At 48.1% G+C, this 15,447-nt stretch overlaps 2 protein-coding genes across 4 annotated transcripts in view; one reads left to right on the forward strand and one right to left on the reverse strand.

The window, feature by feature from the left end:
• rhpn2 (rhophilin, Rho GTPase binding protein 2) overlaps positions 1–15,447 on the forward strand; it is a 27,036-nt gene continuing 11,589 nt past the window's right edge. The window contains exons 1-10 of one of the 3 annotated variants that reach the window (XM_069901960.1): positions 2–527; positions 3,763–3,878; positions 6,641–6,769; positions 7,832–7,907; positions 8,825–8,902; positions 9,720–9,844; positions 13,897–14,063; positions 14,361–14,548; positions 14,969–15,125; positions 15,222–15,341. In XM_069901960.1, the coding sequence (XP_069758061.1) occupies positions 474–527; positions 3,763–3,878; positions 6,641–6,769; positions 7,832–7,907; positions 8,825–8,902; positions 9,720–9,844; positions 13,897–14,063; positions 14,361–14,548; positions 14,969–15,125; positions 15,222–15,341 (1,210 nt within the window). In that variant the 5' untranslated portion in view covers positions 2–473. Of the gene's footprint in view, positions 528–3,762; positions 3,879–6,640; positions 6,770–7,831; positions 7,908–8,824; positions 8,903–9,719; positions 9,845–13,896; positions 14,064–14,360; positions 14,549–14,968; positions 15,126–15,221; positions 15,342–15,447 lie in introns of all 3 variants that reach the window. The other 2 variants (XM_069901962.1, XM_069901961.1) reach the window with 2 other exon arrangements.
• The window catches only part of faap24 (FA core complex associated protein 24), a 29,830-nt gene continuing 19,107 nt past the window's right edge, over positions 4,725–15,447 (reverse strand). Inside the window, exon 6 of the mRNA XM_069901974.1 lies at positions 4,725–4,853. Coding sequence (XP_069758075.1) covers positions 4,776–4,853 — 78 coding nt within the window. The 3' untranslated portion in view covers positions 4,725–4,775. The remainder of the gene's footprint in view (positions 4,854–15,447) is intronic.

Consider the following 15,447-nt stretch of genomic DNA (forward strand, 5'->3'; position numbering starts at 1 on the left):
CTCTCCAGCGGGAGTGTCTGTGCGAGCAGGGTCTTCACATCACCTCTGCCAGAGTTTGGGAAGGTTCTCGGGCTTTTCAGAAGTTGGTTTGCAGAGCCCAATTGTTGCCCTGAGATGGAGGTGAACGAGCAGATCATTCCTCAACGAGCTGCAAATATTTTAAAAGATCTACCCCCGATATGATCTGATCTCGGCGCCCGACACAGTCCCGCAACCGCACCGCTCCCCCGTAGGCAGCGCCGAGAGGTGCAGTGGGCGGGACCAGGTTGAACCAGCTCGGCCAGGAAGGGAAGCCGCAGAATCGAGAGTCGACGCTCGGTTCGGAGTGACCACTGCTCGGCAGCGGGAGTAGGAGGATCCGGGGCGGATCCGGAGGCCAAAGCAGAACCGGGAACCTGGAGGCCGAACCGCGAGCGGAGGAATCGGAGCGCCCGGTCCCGGGAACCGCCCCTCCCCTCCACCCTCCGTCCGCGATGACCGACTCGGTTCGGTCCGGAACCCCGCGGGAGAACAGCTATTTCCGTAAGGTCGGTGTGGCCGGACAGGGGAGAGTGAGGAGGGTGGGCGTTAGAAGGGAGGGTATTCATCAAGTCACCTGTGGTTGAACCTTATCCTGAGCTCCTGTTTTCTCGGGGGGGGGGGGGTTGCCCGTACTCGTGGGGGGGGGGGTTGCCCGTACTCGTGGGGGGGGGGTTGCCCGTACTCGTGGGGGGGGGGTTGCCCGTACTCGTGGGGGGGGGGGTTGCCCGTACTCGTGGGGGGGGGGGTTGCCCGTACTCGTGGGGGGGGGGTTGCCCGTACTCGTGGGGGGGGGGGTTGCCCGTACTCGTGGGGGGGGGGGTTGCCCGTACTCGTGGGGGGGGGGGTTGCCCGTACTCGTGGGGGGGGGGGGGTTGCCCGTACTCGTGGGGGGGGGGGTTGCCCGTACTCGTGGGGGGGGGGGGGGGTTGCCCGTACTCGTGGGGGGGGGGTTGCCCGTACTCGTGGGGGGGGGGGGTTGCCCGTACTCGGGGGGAGGGGAAAGCTCCCTCGGGAGACGGGGGGTCGGCCCCAGCGGTTGGTCACGGGTCACGTCTGTAAACACACCTCGCAGGGGTGTTTACGGAGCTGTCCTGCCCGTCGGAACAGAGCCCGGGGCTTGGGTTGTCGCCAATATTGTAAGGTCACGGGTTTGTTCTCAGAGTGGTACAACATAGAACAGGACTTTCGGCCCAACTTGTCCATGCCGACCAGGCTCTCCACCTGATTTCGTCCTACCTGGCTGTTTTCTGCAGGTGTCCTTTTCAATTTATCCATGGACCTGCCAACATTGTGATTCCTCTGCATCTGGTTCCACACACTCACCACCTAGAAAGAAAGATTGATAGGTTCTTGATGAGCTAGTACATCAAAAGTCGGGGTGTGGGGCAATAGATCAGCTCATGATTGAATGGTGGGCAGATTTGATGGGCTGAATGGCCTATTTCTGCTTCTGTGTCTTGTGGAAGAAGGTTTCCTCTCACTTCCCTTTTAAATATTTCCCCTTTTAAATATTTCCCCTTTCTCCCTAAATCCTGCTATCTTAGGGGGGGGGGAATCCATGCCCCTCATGACTATATAAGGACTCCCTCAGTCTCCTACAATCTAGGGAGAAAAGTCCCAATCCATCCAGCTGTCCTTATAATTCAACCCCCCCACCACCGTTATGGAAACATTCAAATGAATATTTTCTACTCCCTTTTCCAGTCTAATGTCATCCTTCCTGTAGCTGAGCCACCAAAACTGTACAGGATTCTCCAGATGAGGTCTTGTCCAGTGGTAAGGTGATAACCCTGATCCAATTCCCAATGCCCTGATTGACGAAGGCAAGCGTGATACATGCCTTCTTCACCACCCAATGTGTTTCCACTCTCTTGGAACTATGTACCTGTGCCCAAAAGCTTCTGTTCTACAACTCTCTCCAAGGTCATGCCATTCAACATACAAGTTTAGCCCTAGTTAACCAAGTGCAACACCTCGTCTGAGTTAAATGTCTTCTTTAGCCCACTGTTCTGGTTAATCTTACACAGCATGTGGACTCTTGCTTGTGTCCTTCAATGGGAGACCAGACAGCTTATGGTTATTTGGAAACAAGATCCTGTTTACTGAATTGAGCGAAACATACAAGTCTACAGACACTGTGATTGTAGTGAAAACACAAAATTGTTGGAAGGACTGAGCAAGTCATGCAGCCAGAGGTCTGAAACATTGGTTATACATTGTATCTTTAACCTCTTGTGGACATTGAGCTTCTCCAGCATTTTTTTGTTTGTATCCCTTTTACTGATCCTGTTCCCAGAACTTTAACACCAGCTCACATTGAAACTGCCCACTAGGGCACGAGGGTGTGGAGAATGGGGGCGGTGTCTGTATTGGAGATTGTTTCCCTTGGCTTGTGTTGCATGGGAGGTGTGGGCCCATTGGATAGAAATTGGTGGGGGAAGGGGGTGGTTCTGGGGGTGATCAGGACCTCCCAGTGAGCAGTGACACAGGCTCTGTGGTGACATCATGGCAGCCCCCTGTCAGATGTCAATACCTGGCATGAACACCATGGAAATTCCCACTGCTGGATGCTCCACAAACCTGCTGAAGGGTGTATTGGGAACCAAAGTGGTGTGTATCACTCTTGATCTGTGAGTAACACTAGTTTCACTTGCGGTGTTGAGTTTCAGGAAAATAAATCCATAAAAAAGGTGTGTACCCTGCATACCAGAGTGAGGCCCTTAATGCTGGGAATCTACCTCCTGCTTGCCCAGATTAGAGACACGGATCACTAATCCTCTCCTGGACTGGGCTGCAGCCTTGCTGCATCATGCCTGGGCAATCATGCCTGGGCAATCCCACACCTGCTCTAATTCCATGTCCCTCTCTGTTCTGCTCATCCCATGACTTGTCCACGTGCCTCCTGATCCTGCTTCTACTTCCTCTGGCAGCTCGTTTCAAACACCAACATGAACAATTCATTCCTCAGGCTCCCTCTCACCTGCCCTGTGCCCTCTAATTTTGGACACCTACCATGGGGATCAGGCGCTGGTTATCTACACCATCACGGTCCCTCATGTTGTTGTTATGAATGATGAGATTGATATTGTTGTCTCCAAGGACAGGATATTGGGGATTGCATTGCTCAGGTGCACAAATGCGTGTGAGAGAAGCTTCTGGAATGTGTATGAGTCAGCATTGATAAATCATTGACAAGGCTGTGTGTCCCAGGAACGTGAGGGTGTGTCTGGGGCATTCACTTGCTAAATGTGGCTGCAAACATGGGCTGACCACAGTCACTCTCACTCCCATCCCCACCCCATTCCAACCCCCTTCTCATCCCACCATGTGAAGGAGGGGCCTTACTATATGGTTGTTCCTTAACTTCACTGATGGTGTTTGGATTATGTGTGCTTCAGCTCTCAGACAGTAAAGCCCCAATGGGCCGCATGGCCTCCCATGTTAAAGTAGCTGTGATTATGGAGATGCTGAAATAGCCAACAGGTCAGGTGTGGAGGGAGAGACTACACTGTGTTTATTGGGTCTGTTCAAGAGAGATGCTGCTCACAAACAGGTCCTTCAGCCCACAGAGTCCATGACAGCCTATTAATTACAATCCCAGTTTATTCCTCTTTGTCCACACACACACACAAGAAACCTGCAAGTTCCTTACAGACAGTGCTGGATGTAGGGGGGGGGGGTGGGGTGAGGCAGCAAGACTCCCACTTCACCACCTTGCCAACACTGCCATTTGTTTTCCAGGGATGTAACCCGTATGCCGAGACTGGCCGCAGCAAGCTACAGAGTCACCGGGTCTCTCTCAACCAGCAGATTATCAAAGCCATGCGCCTGCGGACAGGAGCGGAGAACCTGCTTCGGTAAGCCCACTGCATGCCCCCCGTCTGCTGTCTGCACCTACTGTCTGCATCTACTCCGCGGCCCGCACATCCATCCCACTCTCTCTGCGCCTGCCTCGGTGCCTGTCAGTCCCATTGTGAGACTCTCAGTTTCTGTCCCACTATCTGCTGCCCCACTGCCTGTGTGTTTTTCAAGTACCTGGATGGGTCAGAATCAGAATTTATTGTTATGAACATGTCACAAAATTCCTTGTTTTGCAGCAGCATCAGGGTGCAAATATTTCTATAAATTACTGTTTAAAATAAATAAATTAGTGCAAAGATAAGAAAAAGTGAGGTAGTGTCAGTGGTTCATTGTCTATTCAGAAAACTGATGGCAGAGGGGAAGAAACTGTGTTTGTACCCCTGGATGTTTGTCTTCAGGCTCGTGTTCTTTATGGTAGCAGTGTGAAGAGGGCATGGCCTGGGTGGTGAGGGTCCTTGAGTATGTAGGCTGCATTCTTGTGACATCGCCTCTTATAGATGTCCTCGATTGAGTTAAGACTAATGCCATGTTGGCGCTGGCTGAGTTCACAACTGTCTAAACCCTCTTATTGTCCTGTGCATTGGCATCTCCATACCAGACAGTGGTGCTGAGTGTCTACATTTATTTATATACACACACACACACACACACACACACATATACACACAGACATACATATATATATACACACACATACATATATGCACACACACACATATATATACACACACACACATACATATATATATACACACACATACATATATATATACACACACATACAGATATATATATATATACACACACACATACATATATATACATATACACACACACATATATAATACACACACATTTATTTATTTATATATATATATAAAAAAATTAAAATCCTATGCGGTGCAGTTCAGTCTTCTGGTAGATGTAACAGCATCAGAAACTCCAGAGGAATCTGGCCAGTCAGGGTGCATCTGCAGAGAAACAAACCAGTCAAAGTTTCAGGGTCAGGAACCCTTCCTCAGGACTGAAAGAGAGTGGTTTAATTTTCTGTCCCAATCCTGTGTGTCTGGGGCCTCTGCCACTCCCACAGTGAGCCCCAGCATAAATGAGAGCAACAACACCTGACCATATTCTGGAGCTCTCTAACCTGGGGTGAGTTCATTGTTTTCTGTTGGCACTGTTCTTTGCTGTCAAGGTCCCTCCACCCCATCAGCACTGCTTGCCCTGGTTCCCCTGATCTCTAGTCTACCTCCTTTCTCAGAGCTCTGCTTTGAAAACTGACATCCCCCACCCCACCGCCCCCTCTCAGTTCTAAGGAAGGTCCCCCAACTGATTCACTGACCAGTTTTCTCTCCACAGGTGATTCCTGACTGGGTTCTTCTGACATTCTATTTTTTGTTGTAGTTCTATTTTTGAAGCAGACAATTTCTATGACTTATTTGATAAAATTAAAGGTTACTGTAAAATCATAATCTACTGGCAGGTCAGGGATTGGCTCAATGGTCATATTTAGGTTCACAGAAAGAGGTTATGGGGAAAATATCAATAAGATTGAAAGAGTACAGAGAAAAATTACAAGCTGGTTCTTGACGAATTGAGTGAAAAAGAAAGGGTGCATAGATTAGGACTTTATTTCCTAGAGCATTGGAGAATGAGGGGTGATTTGATAGAGGCATACAAAATGATGAGGGGTATAGATAGTAGGGGGAAAATACCTGTTTGCATTTACCCTGAGGGTGGGTGAGACAAGAATGAGAGGACATGGGTTAAGGGTGAAAGGCAAAATATTTAAGGGCAGTATTTGGAGGAACTTCTTCACAAAGGGCAGTGAGAGTGTGGAATAAGCTTCCAGTGAAGGTGGTGGATGAGGTGGTGGTTCTAGTTCAATGTTTAAGAGAAGATTGGTTAAGTACAGGGGCTGGAGGGGTATGGTCTAGACCCAGGTTGATGAGACTGGGGTAAAATAGTTTGCCAAAGTATCCATATAGATTGGTGCCAGGTCTCAACTACCTGCAGCTTCCATTGACGGCTGGGATCTGGTGAACTGTGGCCAAGTTTGTGGGTGATTCAGAGATGGGTGTGTCAGTAGGTTGTGAGCTCACAGATACTGCAGAGATTCTGTGTGAGAGCAGGAGAATGGGGACTGGAGAATAATGAGGGAAAAGGTGATGTTTTTCATCTGGAAGGAATGAAAAAGAAAATTGTTAAACAAATTGAGTGTAATGTGATTATTAACTTTCATTGCAAGGGGTATGGAAATAATGAGGTCTGCCCTGACCCTGAATACTACATTGCCCTGAACCCAACACTTACAACTGGAGGACGGGTTGCTATGGAGGATGAGAGGGGTGAGGAGGAGGCAGTGTGGTGGGGAGAGGTGTGTATGGGAGGGGATGTGTGCAGTGGGGGGAGTGAAACAGTGTGTAGGGGTGGAATGAAGTGGTGAATATGGGGAGGCTCATCTCTGTGTTGCAGGTCATGGACAATTCATTGGGTACTGCTGGAATTGAGCTTCAGGAGTTGGGGAGGGGGATTATGAGGGGAGAAGTTGTGTAGACAGGGTGTGTGGAGATAGGTGAGGTATTGGGGTAGGAGCTCAGTGCAGGAAAGGGCTTGGTGTGTGGGAGAGGAGCAATGTAAAGGAGGGGCTTGAGGTGTGGGGAGGGGTAATGTGTGGGGGTGTGAGGGAGGGGCTCAGGGTGCAGGCTATGGAGGATGGGTTGTGTGAGGGAAGGGCTCATCTCTCTCTGCATTACAGGGCCACAGATAACCACCGGGTACGGGAGGTGGCATTGCTGGAACTGAGTTTTGTCAACGCCAACCTGCAGCTGCTGAAGGAGGAGCTCGAGGGGTTAAACAGCTCAGTGGAGGTTTACCAGAGCGAACAGTGAGTGCTCATGCCGCAATGAGAGTGTTAAACCCCACAATGCTGCCTGACCTGGCAGCCTGTGGGAGGGGTGAAAGGGAAGCTGGGGGTGTGAGGGAGGGGTCAACATTTCAGGCCCAGGCCCTTTCTCAGGGATGCCAAAAATAAGGTAGGGGGAAGGTAGAAAAGAAAGGCTGACAGGAAAGGGGTTAATACAGGTGGAATGGTAATAGAGAAAGAAGCCAAAAAGTGATGGAGAAGAAGGCAAGTAATTAAGAAGGGTAGCTCTCTAATAGAAGAACAAAGGGAAGGGGGAGGGGAGACAGAGGATGAGAGACTTGGGAGAGGGATTAACAGAAATTGGAGAAGTCCATACTGAAGCTATCTGGTTGGAGTCTATTGGGACAGAACATTGGATGATAATTTCTCCATTTAGTGAGTGGCTTTAGTTTTGATGGACAGACCCGTCGGTAGGTAGAATGAAAATGGTTAGCTACTGGGAGGTCCTTGATGTTGCAGTGGGCAGAGTGAAGGTGCTTGGCAAAGCAATCTCCCAGTCTGCGACCAGTCTCTCCGATGCAGAAGATACCACAGCGGGAGCACCGGATGCATAAATGACCCCCCCCCACCCCTGCAGATTCTCAAGTGAAATGTTGCTTTTACTGTTTGGGACTCCAAATGGTGGTGATGGAGGAGGTGTTGGTGAGTGGAGCAGTTCTTGTGGTTATGGAGGTAGGCACTAAATGGGCAATGGGGAGGGTATGAGTGGGGGTGGGGAAAGCAATGAGTGGACTAGGGAGTCCCTGAAGGAGCGAACCCTTGGGGGAACACCTTCTATTTCACCCTGGCAGTCTCCAAATTTGGGTGTCTGCCTGATTTTCGGAACTCCTGATGAAGGGCTCAGACCTTGCTTCCTATGCATGTTGTGTGATCTGCTGAGTTTCTCCAGTACTGTGTACTGCAGCAAACCCCAGCACCTACAGATTTGTTACCTGCTTTGTTCACCACTTGAGGACTAACTGAGCGACCCCCTTCCCCCACCAAACCCTCGGTGACTGACCGCCTTTCCCTTCATTTCTACAGGGAGTGTCTCTGCTTTCCCCTTATCCCCTTGGGTCTGAAGGAAACTAAGGACGTTGACTTTGTGGTTCCCCTGAAGGTATGGAGAGTTAGCAGGGCTGGAGGGTAATGGGCAGGAGATTCAGCAGAGGTGGATTCCATGAGGAAAGGGGTGGGGTTGTACTGACCGATGCCTGGAACAGGCGAGGTCATGAGGCTTGGTGGGAGGTCACATGTTGGGACAGCAGCAAGTTCTCCATGGCTTATTAGTCAAGGGTCAGTGTAGGGAGTGGAGTGGATGAGGGAGTGGGAGTGGGGGGCTTGCAGGGGGAGTGCAGTGGGTGGGGGGGGTGCAGGAGAAGAGGGGCAGGTGGTGAGGGTGCTGATGGGAGAGTGGTTGTGGAGCTTTGGGAGCTGTTTATGGGGGGAGTGAGGGTCAGAGGGTGGAATGGGGGTGTAGGTGGGTGTGGGGTGGAATGGATGCCAGAGGGGGGGTATGGGTGCAGGTAGAATGAGGGTTGGGGGGGGTTTGTGAGGTGGGGTGGGGGGCCTGAGGGGGGAGCTGGGCAGGTGGGGGGCTGCGGGGGTTATGGGGCAGGTGAGGGGGGAAGTGGAGTTGGTGAGGAGTGAGGGAGAACTAATGAGTGGGATATGAGGAAAGAGGGTGGGGAGAGAACAGTGGGTGGTTGATGGGGAGACACTGCTCAGTTGTCTTCCAGCAGGACTTCCTGGAACAGTGGATTCAACGTGGAAATTTGTTGAGGAAAATCGGTGCAGGCATGGCAAGATGCCAGTGTGTGCGACAGCATTCGATGTGGTTCACTGGAGCTGCCTGCGATTTGCCCCAGCAGTTCAGAGGGTTTCCTTTCCCAGCTGGGCAGAGACCCTGGGGGCGGGGAGGGGCGGAGACCCTGGTGGGCAGTGACCCTGGCGGGCTGCATTCCTGTTTACCCGGTGACTGGGGACACTGTCATTTTGCAGTAACCAGTGATTGATGATGTCTCTGTTCCTGCACAGGACTTCATCCAGGAACATTACAGTGAGAACCCAGCTGAATATGAAGATCAGATTCTCGACTTGATGGACCTACGGCAGGTGAGCAGTAGAGGCACGGCTGGAAGGTGGGGGCTGAGATGTCTGGGGGGGTGGGGGGGCAGTGGCAGCTGGAGTCAGGGCCGCGGATGGGTGGCTGGCGTAGGGCAAGAGCAGGTGTGTTCTGTGTTGGGGAGAAGGCATGGGAAGGATGAGGGGGCAGGGGTTTGGGGAGAGGAGTTGGTCACGTGGCAATTTCGTTTGAACAATCAGAGGCTGGGTCTCGTTCAAGGGATGGCCAATGCTCATGGGAGGAGGTGGTCAGTACTGGATATGGACTAAACGCAGGCAAATGGGACCAGCCCATTTGTCAGCATGGACTTGTAGGGCCGACATGGCCTGTTTCCATGCCATAAACTGTTAGATGGTTATATAAGGGAGAAAGATTCTACTCGAAGAGATGACCGATCACCTCCCTCCACAGTCTCGCCAAACCTGCCACATCCCTCCAACAGCTTAATGTTTATTCCACGTTCCAGCATCTACAGGTCTTGTGCTCCTCTCTACCTCTCCCTCCTAGTCTCTCCTCTCACAATCCCACCATCCTGGTCTCCTTTCCCCCCCCCCGCCCCCCATCTCTGCTCAATGACAAGGGAACAGAGCATTTGGTCATTGTGTCTGTAACTATTGGAGCTGCCAGCTGCTCCTCCCTACCTCCACCTCCTGTTCCACAGGGAGCAGCTGCAGCCGCAGCCCCCGTCCCCGGTGAAGTCCCGACCTCACCGTGAGTCCGATTTCCTCCACCCTGGTTCCCGGTCTCTCTCCCCCAGTTAACTGTCCTGATGAAGTCTGGGCCTCACTGTCATGTGTCTGGTTGCAGGCGGTGCGGACTCCGAGCCGGAGTGAGGCTGGCGTTGAGTTACTAAGTTCCTACTACACACAGCTGGGATTCCTGGAGACCCGCTTCTTCCTGTCAAGTCGGCACCCGGGGTTGTTCTTCACCTGGTGAGTGGAGCCATGGATCCATAGGAGCAGAATTGGGCTGATTGGCCCAAAGTCCACTCTGCCATTTCATTGTGGCTGATCCTCCTGCATTCTCCCTCTGTTTTTTGCCTTTTTGGTAGTAAATCAATATCGCCCCTTTGTTACTCTTAATCCAAAAGTTACAAGAGCGACATTTGTTTACAATTCAGGCTATTCACACAAAACGTAAGTTACAATTGGTGTAAACCCTCCTTCCCCACCCCCCCCCCCCACTCCACACCATGGACCTCCTCCCATATCAGGCCATACTTAATGTTTTTTTTACTAATGTTACTTGTAAATTGTAATTCCCATAGATCACTGAATATAACAGCAACAGTAGTGAGATAAACAATGAACAAAATTAAAATCACACTTAAATTACAATATCAATTCTATTTCATTCTCAAAAAAACTTATTGATACAGGTTCACATATACTAATTACCACAATTTGTAGCTAAAACTCCAGAAAATTCGACAAAAATCACGACTATAAAAACACCAGCAGCAACAAAATCAACAGCGTGTGCTTGTAGCGCGTGCAGACAAAACCACGATTCGAAGCATAATTGTAATTGGGTAATAATGACAGCTCCGACTGGCGCGCATTAGAAAGTTCAAAAAGTAAATTAGCATCGAATTTTAACCTTGTAGGTATATTGATACATGTAAGATGGGCTTACAAAAATTGTTGTTAACACTGCACAAAAAAATTCTGATGGTGTCACCCAGTGTGGTCTGTACGCCCTGCATCGTAATGGCACCCTAGTGGGCTGCCATGGTTCCCCACCATTGCCTTTGTGCATTTTCCAACCATGATATTTGGGGACCAATATCATGACCACATTCTCATTTTCTTTTTTTTTTAAATTTTTTTATTTTTCACACCATAAACCACATTGACCAAGATACATACATTTTCCTTTTCAAATATATACAGTGTCATTTTCTCCCCCCCCTCCCATTCCACCCTCCCTACCTCCCCTCCCTACCTCCCCTCCCATTCATTTAAAGTACAAAATCTAAGATACATTAAACCAGTCAAACAATGTTGTCATTCAATAAAAATAAACAAGAAATTCCACTGAGCCAATTCTTTTCATTTACTTCTCCTTTCGTTATTTTAGATGGTAGATGTCCCCGGTAGGTTTTCTCTATTGTGTTTCATGTATGGCTCCCATATTTGTTCAAATATTTCAATATTATTTCTTAAACTATATGTTATTTTTTCTAATGGAATACATTCATTCATTTCTATATACCATTGTTGTATTCTCAAATTATCTTCTAATTTCCAGGTTGACATAATACATATTTTTGCTACGGCTAGAGCTATCTTAACAAATCTTTTTTGTGCACCATCCAAATCAAGTCCAAATTCTTTGTTTTTTATGTTACTTAGGAGGAAGGTCTCTGGGTATTTTGGTATATTGTTTTCTGTAATTTTATTTAATATCTGGTTTAGATCTTCCCAAAATTTTTCTACTTTCTCACATGTCCAGATTGCATGAATTGTTGTTCCCATTTCTTTTTTACAACAAAAACATCTGTCAGATACTGTTGGGTCCCATTTATTTAACTTTTGAGGTGTAGTGTATAGCCTGTGTATCCAGTTATATTGTATCATACGTAACCTCGTATTTATTGTATTTCTCATCGTTCCAGAGCATAACTTCTCCCATGTTTCCTTCTTTATCTTTATATTTAAATCTTGTTCCCATTTTTGTTTAGTTTTACCATTTGTTTCCTCATTCTCCTTTTCTTGCAGTTTAATATACATATTTGTTATAAATTTTTTGATTATCATTGTATCTGTAATGACATATTCAAAGTTACTTCCCTCTGGTAACCTCAGACTGCTTCCTAATTTGTCCTTCAAGTAGGATCTCAGTTGTTAATATGCCAACACTGTATCTTGAGTTATATTATATTTATCCTTCATTTGTTCAAAGGATAATAATCTATTTCCTGAAAAACAATTTTCTATTCTTTTGATCCCTTTTTTCCCCCATTCTCTATAGGAAAGGTTATCTATTGTAAAAGGGAGTAACTGATTTTGCGTCATTATTAGTTTTGGTAATTGGTAATTTGTTTTATTCCTTTCTACATGAATCTTCTTCCAAATATTGAGCAGATGATGTAATACTGGAGAACTTCTATGTTGTACCAATTTTTCATCCCATTTATATAATATGTGTTCAGGTGTCTTTTCCCCTATTTTATCTAGTTCTAATCTAGTCCATTCTGGCTTTTCCCTTGTTTGATAAAAATTTGATAGGTATCTTAATTGTGCGGCTCTATAATAATTTTTAAAGTTTGGCAGTTGTAAGCCTCCTTGTTTATACCATTCTGTTAATTTATCTAGTGCTATCCTCTGTTTCCCCCCTTTCCATAAAAATTTCCTTATTATTTTCTTTAACTCCTTGAAGAATTTCTCTGTCAAGTGTATTGGCAATGCCTGAAATAGGTATAGTATCCTTGGGAAAATGTTCATTTTAATACAGTTTATCCTTCCTATTAGTGTTAGTGGTAAATCTTTCCATTGCTCTAAATCGCCCTGTAATTTTTTCATTAGTGGATAATAATTGAGTTTATATAGATGGCCGAGATTTTTATTTATTTGTATACCTAGGTATCTTATTGCTTGCATTTGCCATCTGAATGGTGATTCCTTCTTAAATTTTGAGAAATCCGCATTATTCATTGGCATTACTTCACTTTTATTTACGTTAATCTTGTAACCCGACACTTTTCCATATTCCTTCAATTTCTTATATAATTCTTTTATTGATAGTTCTGGTTCTGTTAAGTATACTATAACATCATCCGCAAATAAACTGATTTTATCACATTCTCATTTTCCAGTGATACATTCTCCCCATAACCCTTGATTCCCTTCCTGATCAAGAACGTATCTATCTCCGTGACAACATTGTCTGACTGGTTTAATGTATCCTAGATTGTATACCTTAAATGGATGGGAGGGGGGGTTGGGAGGAGGGAGGGGGGGGGAGAAAATGTCACTGTATATGTGTGAAAAGGAAAAAGTGTGTATCATGGCTAATGTGATTTATGGTGTGAAAAATAAAAAATTTTAAAAAAAAAAGAACGTATCTATCTCCGAAATATATCTAATGACACGGCCTCCACAGCCATCAGTGGCAACAAATTCCACAATTCCCCTCCCGCCCCTACAAAAATAAATTCCTTGTCTCTTTTCTAAAGGGATGTTTTTGTATTCAGAGCCTGTGGCCATATTTCCCCACCAGAGGAAACATCCTCTCCATGATCCCTCTATCCAGGCCTTTCAGTATTTCACAGATTTCAATGAGATCTCCCCTTATTCTTCTAAACTCCCCCAAATACAGTTCCAGAGCTAACATTCCAAAAATTATTATTGAACCTCTTCTGGATTCTCACTCATGCCAGCACTTCCTTCCATTGAAATGGGGCCCAAAACTGCTCATAGTACTTCAAATGTGATCTGAACCATGCCTTATAAAGCCTCATGATTATGTTCTTGCTTGTGTATTCAAGTTCTCTTGAAATGAATTTGAATTAGCCTTCCTTGCTATCAACCTACAAGTTTTAGGGAATTCTGCATTAGAACGCCTTGAGACCTTTGCTTTCTGAATTCTCTCCCCCTTTAGCAAGTAGTCTACTTTATTCCTTCTACCGAAGTACACAATCATACATTTCGCTGCCCTTTAATCCAGCTGCCATTTCCTTGCCGAGTCTCCTAACCTGTCTAAATTCTTCTGTGGATTTGATATTTTTTCAATATTACCTGACCCTCCTTCTACCTTTGTAACATCTGTGGGAAATACTACAGAGTTTTTTCCAGCTGCATCAGGTCTGGCCCAGAGCACAGGGTGACCCCCCCCCCCTCCAAGGAAGGAAGGGAGTATAAGAGGGGGCAAGTGTCTGTGAGAGGGAGGATAGAGGAGATGGTTCCCAGGAGAGAGGGTGGGCAAGGGTAGGCCCATCATTGGCTGCGGTTCTCTCTCAGACTTGGACTCTGTGCCACTGCAGGTACGACTCGATGACTGGGCTCCCTGCCTGCCAGCAGCACTTGTCCATGGAGAAGGCCAGTGTCCTCTTCAACATGGCCGCCCTCCTTACCCAGATCGCCGCTCGTGCTGACCGCTGCAGTCCTGCAGGCCTCCACTGCTCCATGACTGCCCTCCAAAGGGCTGCAGGTCAGTGCCTTGGTTGCCTAGAACACTGTATACTTCCACCTGGGGCCTCAGCAGGGTGAGGAGGGGATCTCTGATCATCAGGGGAATGGGTAGCAGACAAGGGTCCTTCATCAGAGCCAACAGTTATGGGTGAGGGGAGGGATGACCAGGACCCAGTGAAGGGTTTGAACACTGGGATTAAACAGTGAAAGAATCCATAACTGGCACAGGATTGATGAGTCGATAGGTTTGGTATTCTCAGGGCACCTAATGGATGACTCTTCTCCCCTCCCCCAACAACGTGTCCTGTCGTTGCAGGGGTGTTGACCCAGTTGCGGGAGACCTACACTCACACGCCCAGCTTCGATCTGAGCCCAGCCATGCAGACCATGCTGGTGGGGCTGATGCTTGCTCAGGCCCGGGAGTGCTTCTTCGAGAAGGCAGTGCTGGCAGGGACCATCAACCAATTCTGCAGCCTGCTGCGACTGGCACAGGAGGCAGCCTGGGTGAGTGTGGGTGGCTGAGGGAACACATCCCCGAGTGGGTGGTGGGTGGTGCTGAGCTGTGATGTTCCCATTCTGTCCATATCTCCCCTCTCCTGGTGAGGGGTGGGAGAAAGTGGGGGAGGGGGAGGGGTGGTGTGGATGGCTTTCTTGTGGTCCTGAGAATGGAGGAAGGAGTCCTCGGTGGGGTTTCACCCTCGCGTGAATGTGCCTGTCCTGTATGGGGGTTCCTGTGAGTGCAGGTGGAGTTGTCCTTGGTGGGGGGTGTGTGTGTTTCCTGTGAGTGTAGGGAAAGGAGTCCCCGGTGGGGTTTTTGTGTGTTTATTTTTCCTGTATGGGGGAAACGTGAGTGAGGTGGAAGGAGTCCCCGGTGGGGTTGGCCTCATGGTCAGGGACCTGACACTGTTTCTCTCTTTGCGCCAGCTGTCGGACACCTATGCCCTGGTGAACCAGAGCATTGCCCAGGCTCCCATTAAGGAGCACGTGCCTGCAGCCTGGTGCCACACTGTGCAGGTCAAGCAACAACATTACCAGGCACTGGCTCATTACCTTGTGTCTATCGCATTGCTGGATCACCAATGTGAGTACCAGGCTAGTGAAGGGGGAGGGTTGCCAGGGTAGCATGGGACCTCTCCCTGAGGTGCTGGATCCTCCGTGTCCACTTTCTCTGTTACAGTGAATCCAGGTGATGACACTGACCAGCAGGATAAAACCATGTCTGAGCTCTACACTGTGATGCCTGAGGAACTCCCTCCTCTCAACATCCTCAGGAGCAGAAAACATCGCCAGCGGCTTGGTGAGATAGTGCCCTGATTGATGGGATGGGGGTCAGGGGTCACAGGGTTGGTCTTGATCCAATGCCTATGTTTAAAAAAGAACTTTGGTTGTTTGAAAACAAACAT

This window comes from Narcine bancroftii, chromosome 10 (genome assembly GCF_036971445.1).
Source record: "Narcine bancroftii isolate sNarBan1 chromosome 10, sNarBan1.hap1, whole genome shotgun sequence".
NCBI lineage: Eukaryota > Metazoa > Chordata > Chondrichthyes > Torpediniformes > Narcinidae > Narcine > Narcine bancroftii.